Source organism: Salmo salar, chromosome 22 (genome assembly GCF_965601325.2).
Source record: "Salmo salar chromosome 22, fSalSal1, whole genome shotgun sequence".
Taxonomy (NCBI): domain Eukaryota; kingdom Metazoa; phylum Chordata; class Actinopteri; order Salmoniformes; family Salmonidae; genus Salmo; species Salmo salar.
In genome coordinates this window covers 62020001-62027500 of record NC_138312.1, presented here as the reverse complement: position 1 = coordinate 62027500, position 7500 = coordinate 62020001, and the positions used below count along the sequence as shown (strand labels likewise).

Below are 7500 nucleotides of genomic sequence, written 5' to 3'. Positions count from 1 at the left end.
TTCTTCCTAGGTTTTGGCCTTTCTAGGGAGTTTTTCCTAGCCACCGTGCTTCTACACCTGCATTGCTTGCTGTTTGGGGTTTTAGGCTGGGTTTCTGTACAGCACTTTGAGATATCAGCTGATGTAAGAAGGGCTATATAAATACATTTGATTAATACTAATACTGATTGAGTCTGTAATACCAACATGTTTCAAGCAGACCACCATAGTCCCTGTGCCCAAGAACACAAAGGCCATCTGCCTAAATGACTACAGACCCGTAGCACTCACATCCGTAGCAATGAAGTGCTTTGAAAGGTTGGTAATGGCTCACACCAACACCATTATCCCAGAAACCCTAGACCCACTCCAATTTGCATACCGCCCAAATAGAGCCACAGATGATGCAATCTCTATTGCACTCCACACTGCCCTTTCTCACCTGGACAAAAGGAACACCTATGGTGAGAATGCTATTCATTGACTACAGCTCAGTGTTCAACACCATAGTGCCCTCAAGGCTAATCACTAAGCTAAGGATCCTGGGACTAAACACCCCCTTCTGAAACTGGATCCTGGACTTCCTGACGAGCCGCCCCCAGGTGGTGAGGGTAGGTAACAACACATCCACCACGCTGATCCTCAACACCGGAGCTCCCCAGGGGTGCGTGCTCAGTCCCCTCCTGTACTCCCTGTTCACCCACGACTGCATGGCCAGGCACGACTCCAACACCATCATTAAGTTTGCAGACGACACAACAGTGGTAGGCCTGATCACCGACAACGACGAGACAGCCTATAGGGAGGAGGTCAGAGGCCTGGCCGGGTGGTGCCAGAACAACAACCTATCCCTCAACGTAACCAAGACTAAGGAGATGATTGTGGACTACCGGAAAAGGAGGACTGAGCACACCCCCCATTCTCATCGACGGGGCTGTAGTGGAGCAGGTTGAGAGCTTCAAGTTCCTTGGTGTCCACATCACCAACAAACTAACATGGTCCAAACACACCAAGACAGTCGTGAAGAGGGCACGACAAAGCCTATTCCCCCTGAGGAAACTAAAAAGATTTGGCATGGGTCCTGAGATCCTCAAAAGGTTCTACAGCTGCAACATCGAGAGCATCCTGACTGGTTGCATCACTGTCTGGTACGGCAATTGCTCGGCCTCTGACCGCAAGGCACTACAGAGGGTAGTGCGTATGGCCCAGTACATCACTGGGGCCAAGTTGCCTGCCATCCAGGTCCTAAAAATTGTCAAAGACCCCAGCCACCCCAGTCATAGACTGTTCTCTCTACTACCGCATGGCAAGCTGTACCGGAGTGCCAAGTCTAGGACAAAAAGGCTTCTCAACAGTTTTTACCCCCCAAGCCATAAGACTCCTGAACAGGTAACCAAATGGTTACCCAGACTATTTGCATTGTGTGCCTCCCAACCCCTCTTTTTACGCTGCTGCTACTCTCTGTTTATCATATATGCATAGTCACTTTAACCATACATTCATGTACATACTACCTCAATTGGCCTGACCAACCAGTGCTCCCACACATTGGCTAACCGGGCTATCTGCATTGTGTCCCACCACCCACCACCTGCCAACCCCTCTTTTTACGCTACTGCTACTCTCTGTTCATCATATATGCATAGTCACTTTCACCATATCTACATGTACATACTACCTCAATCAGCCTGACTAACCGGTGTCTGTATGTAGCCTCACTACTTTTATAGCATCGCTACTTTTATAGCCTGTCTTTTTACTGTTGTTTTATTTCTTTACTTACCTATTGTTCACCTAATACCTTTTTTGCACTATTGGTTAAGCATTTCACTGTTAAGGTCTACACCTGTTGTATTTGGCGCACATGACAAATAAACTATGATTTGATTTACTACTACTACTACATAATACTACTACTGCTACTACTGGCTAATACTACTACTGCTACTATGGCTAATACTACTACTGCTACTATGGCTAATACTACTACTGCACTGGCTAATACTGCTACTATGGCTAATACTACTACTGATGCTATGACTAATACTACTACTACTACTACTATGGCTAATACTACTGCTACTACTATGGCTAATACTACTACTGCTAATACTACTACTGCTACTACGGCTAATACTACTACTGCTACTACGGCTAATACTACTACTGCTGCTATGACTAATACTACTACGACTAATACTACTACTGCTGCTATGACTAATACTACTACTGCTGCTATGACTAATACTACTACTACTACTACTACTACTACTACTACGGCTACTACTACTAATACTGCTACTACGGCTAATACTACTACTACGGCTACTACTACTACTACGGCTAATACTACTACTACTACTATGGCTACTACTACGGCTAATACTACTACGGCTAATACTACGGCTACTACTACTACTACGGCTAATACTACTAATACTACTACTACTACTACGGCTAATACTACTACGGCTAATACTACTACTACGGCTAATACTACTACTACTACTACTACTACTACGGCTAATACTACTACTACTACTACTACTACTACGGCTAATACTACTACTACTACTACTACGGCTAATACTACTACTACTACTACTACGGCTAATACTACTACTACTACTACTACGGCTAATACTACTACTACTACTACTACTACGGCTAATACTACTACTACTACTACTACTACTACTACGGCTAATACTACTACTACGGCTAATACTACTACTACTACTACTACTACGGCTAATACTACTACTACTACTACTACTACGGCTAATACTACTACTACTACTACGGCTAATACTACGGCTAATACTACGGCTAATACTACTACGGCTACTACTACGGCTAATACTACTACTGCTACTACGGCTAATACTACTACTGCTGCTATGACTAATACTACTACTGCTGCTATGACTAATACTACTACTGCTGCTATGACTAATACTACTACTGCTGCTACGACTAATACTACTACTACTACTACTATGGCTAATACTACTACTACTACGGCTAATACGGCTAATACTACTACTACTACGGCTAATACCACTACTGCTACTATGGCTAATACTACTACTACTACGGCTAATACTACTACTACTACGGCTAATACTACTAGCTACTACGGCTAATACTACTACTACGGCTACTACTACGGCTAATACTACTACTGCTACTACTACTACTACTACTACTACTACGGCTAATACTACTACTACTACTACTACTACTACGGCTAATACTACTACTACTACTACTACTACGGCTAATACTACTACTACTACTACTACTACTATGGCTAATACTACGGCTAATACTGCTACCATGGCTAATACTGCTACTATGGCTAATACTACTACTATGGCTAATACTACTACTATGGCTAATACTACGGCTAATACTGCTACTATGGCTAATACTGCTACTATGGCTAATACTACTACTATGGCTAATACTACTACTATGGCTAATACTACTACTATGGCTAATACTACGGCTAATACTACTACTATGGCTAATACTGCTACTATGGCTAATACTGCTACTATGGCTAATACTACTACTATGGCTAATACTACTACTATGGCTAATACTACTACTATGGCTAATACTACGGCTAATACTGCTACTATGGCTAATACTACTACTATGGCTAATACTACGGCTAATACTGCTACCATGGCTAATACTGCTACTATGGCTAATACTACTACTATGGCTAATACTACTACTATGGCTAATACTACGGCTAATACTGCTACTATGGCTAATACTGCTACTATGGCTAATACTACTACTATGGCTAATACTACTACTATGGCTAATACTACGGCTAATACTGCTACTATGGTTAATACTACATGGTAGCCTCCCCCACTAACAAGTCAGTCTGTCTGTCCGACTGTGTGTGTGTGTGTGTCCATACCTCTGAGGCGCGGTCCCAGAACTGAGCCAGCACCTTGGTTCTGTAGTCAGGGATGATACACATGGGGTTGTTAGACAGGATCAACCTTTCCAGGCAGGGCAGCGTTCCTATGTACCTGATCTCCTCAAGCTGGAGAGGACAGAGGAAATTCAGCAGTTTAGTCAACTTTATATGTATGTTATATACCACTGCAGTTACTGTAGCTAGTAACTTCACTGTAGTAAAAGCAGTTTTAGGACAGCTACTGTTAAATAGCTTTGCGACAACTGCTGATGTAAAAAATGATTTTGAACATTCAGAATACTAGCTACCACAGTTTGTTGGAGCTGAGGTCCAGGTTGACCAGAGAGCATGATTGATTTATTGATTGGATGCTGCAGAGTGATTACCCTACCTGTCCTAGCTTGTTGGAGCTGAGGTCCAGGTTGACCAGAGAGCATGATTGATTTATTGATTGGATGCTGCAGAGTGATTACCCTACCTGTCCTAGCTTGTTGGAGCTGAGGTCCAGGTTGACCAGAGAGCATGATTGATTTATTGATTGGATGCTGCAGAGTGATTACCCTACCTGTCCTAGCTTGTTGGAGCTGAGGTCCAGGTTGACCAGAGAGCATGATTGATTTATTGATTGGATGCTGCAGAGTGATTACCCTACCTGTCCTAGCTTGTTGGAGCTGAGGTCCAGGTTGACCAGAGAGCATGATTGATTTATTGATTGGATGCTGCAGAGTGATTACCCTACCTGTCCTAGCTTGTTGGAGCTGAGGTCCAGGTTGACCAGAGAGTATAGTTTAGTGAGGCCTGCGAGGCTGTCTAGCTGGTTGCCTGCCAGGTTGAGGGTCTTGATGTTACCCAGTTTGGTGTGGGCCCCCTCTAACACTGTCAGAACGTTGTAAGAAAGGTCCAGGTGGATCAGGTTGTACAGGTGCTGAAATACAAGCAGAAAAACAACAACATGAAGACAAAATGGACGTCCATTTATTGTCTTGGGTGTTCTTTTGTTTTCTCTAGAAATGGCCTCAACTAGTCAAAACATCATTAAGTCAAATACAGTGTTGGTAGTGACAGGTTAATCCTGTAACATGATTTGCTACTTTTCCTCTTCAAAAACAGAGTATTAACATGTTAAATGTTTTATTAGGGGAACATTAAAATATTTACATTAAAATGAAGCCATAAAACAAAACCACCAAGTTATGGGGCTCTTTTGTTTTGACAATACATCATATCTATTGTAAATATCTCTGTACCAGAGGTCTACATCTCCATGTATGTCTCTGGTCTGTACATACCTGAAGGTTTTCCACCATAGAGAGCTCGTTGGAACTAAGATCTAAGAATTCTACTTTCGGTATCAATTTCTGAAAAATAGGAACAACAAAAAAAAAAAAGTGATCAGAATTAAACATATAGTCAATTGTATTATGGCCAAGCTTAGACGTACAGTACAATTAATTCTATGAATAACACAAAAACCATGAATAACAGGCAATTATTATTATTATTATTATTATTGATATGAGTGTATGAGGGTCTCTCACCACTGAGCTGTCTATGCAGCCTATGTGGTTGTGGCTCATGTCCAGGGTGGTGAGAGTCTTCCAGGTAGGGATGATGGTGGTGACGGGACAGTCTGTAAGGGCTCCCTCTGCTACCCACTGAGGGGACTCACATGACTCCGGAACCAGCACATCCTACACAACAAAGGTAGGAATCAATACAGATTTACCTACCACCCACCCACACACACACACACACACACACACAAGCACGCACAGACAGATAGACAGACAGACAGACAGGACAGACACACAGACACTAATCAACTATGAGTAAAGTGGACGTGTTACCATCATGGATGCTGCAGAGTGGTGGACACTCAGCGTGACCAGACAGGGTTTCAGAGAAGGTAGTCCCATGATCTGGGCCGAGTTACAGTCACTTATCTGGAAGAAAAGTATTTTAAAAATGAAACGGAGAACAAGTGACGGTTTAATTATCAATAGGACTTTCTATGCTAACATGACTAAACGGTAACACTTTAGAATAAATGTTCATTACTAAGTATTAATAAAACTGTTTATAAGTATTACCCAGGTCCAAAACGGAATATTTCCACAGATCCTTTTTACCATATAGTGAGGACTTTTAATCACCAATACTTTAGTTCTATATCGGCTATATCAGACACTAAATGTATGCTGCTTTTAGTGTTTGTGTTTCCTTGTTGTGTCTCATGGTGTATTTATGGGTAATGGATGTATTGGCTGGTGCAATCAAATTTCTCCTCTTGGGGATTAATAACGTACTATCTTAACATTACCTAGCCTGGTTCCAGATCTGATGGTACCGTCTTGCTAATAATGACAATAAGAAGCACAGATCTGAGATCAGGCTAACCATTATAGTCCAAGGGCCACCCACCAAAAAAAAGGCTTCAGAAAAGCTGTTTCATGACCCAGGAAAAGAAAATGCAAATTGTTGACATCATTTTGTAGATAATGTTATTAAGTGGAAGAATGTGTGATCTACAACTTGTAAAAGTTGCACATTAATTAAATATTATAAATCAAAAAAAGGTACGATTTTTAAATCATTGCGCAGAAAGCAACGTATGTACCGAACCCGAAGGAATCCTGAAATAATACGAGTTAAGAAGCTGTTGAAACGTTCAAAATGAATTTCTCTCAAGATGCCAGAACAGAGATTTATGTATCTGTCGGGACCTTGAATGTTTTGAGAGCTGTGTTAGCTAGCAAACATTGTTCTGTCTTTAGCTTGGCTAGCAGGCAAAAGTAATAATGGCCCTGTAGATGAAATACAACTGCCAAAACGTCTTCTATTAACTGAGAAAACCACTGCACATGGTTAAGACTATATGCTAAATAGCATAACTATGATTAAAGATAAAAAGTTAATGTGCAACTTTTCCAAGTTTTGAATGAGATAATGTAATGAAAAATAACTATCTACATAATGTTGTTGAAATGTTGCAGTTTCGTTTTCTGGGTCATGGAACCTTGGACTGTCACCTATGGGCCCTTGGACTGTCAGCTATGGGCCCTTGGACTGTCAGCTATGGGCCCTTGGACTGTCAGCTATTGGTCCTTGGACTGTCACCTATTGGTCCTTGGACTGTCACCTATTGGCCCTTGGACTGTCACCTATTGGCCCTTGGACTGTAACCTATTGCTAGTACATACCTCTATCTGTAGGAGAGCTTTAAAGACTGAAAGGTCAAACGTGAGGCTGTCTTCCTGGATGTTACTGGTCCCCACCTCTCCTCTGGTGCCTGTGATCTGGGAGAACAGTAGAGACCAAACAAGACATGGCTAAACCCTAGTGGTTTTTTAAGGGCGCATGTACATAGATCAAATCATATTAGCTACAGATTCAGAGATGTCGAGAGAGCGAGAGATGTCGAGAGAGAGAGAGAGAGAGAGAGAGAGAGAGAGAAAGAGATTTCACCTTGAGGTATTTGAGTCTGCAGGTGAAGTCCAGAATGTGTCCCAGGTCTGCCTTGGCGTCACCATTAGAGCAGGTAGGCTTGGCCAGCTTCAGCTGCTGAGTGATGGCATACA

At 42.2% G+C, this 7500-nt stretch overlaps 1 protein-coding gene across 4 annotated transcripts in view; it reads right to left on the bottom strand.

Annotated features, from left to right (window-relative positions):
• The window catches only part of LOC106583811 (nischarin), a 26623-nt gene that overhangs the window by 16002 nt on the left and 3121 nt on the right, over positions 1–7500 (bottom strand). For all 4 annotated transcript variants that reach the window (XM_082967743.1, XM_082967744.1, XM_082967745.1 and 1 more), the window contains exons 5-11: positions 7388–7500; positions 7123–7218; positions 5770–5865; positions 5461–5613; positions 5212–5280; positions 4662–4847; positions 3920–4048 (exon numbers count right to left, since the gene is read on the bottom strand). The exon at positions 7388–7500 is cut by the window's right edge and continues 51 nt beyond it. In XM_082967743.1, coding sequence (XP_082823869.1) covers positions 3920–4048; positions 4662–4847; positions 5212–5280; positions 5461–5613; positions 5770–5865; positions 7123–7218; positions 7388–7500 — 842 coding nt within the window. The remainder of the gene's footprint in view (positions 1–3919; positions 4049–4661; positions 4848–5211; positions 5281–5460; positions 5614–5769; positions 5866–7122; positions 7219–7387) is intronic.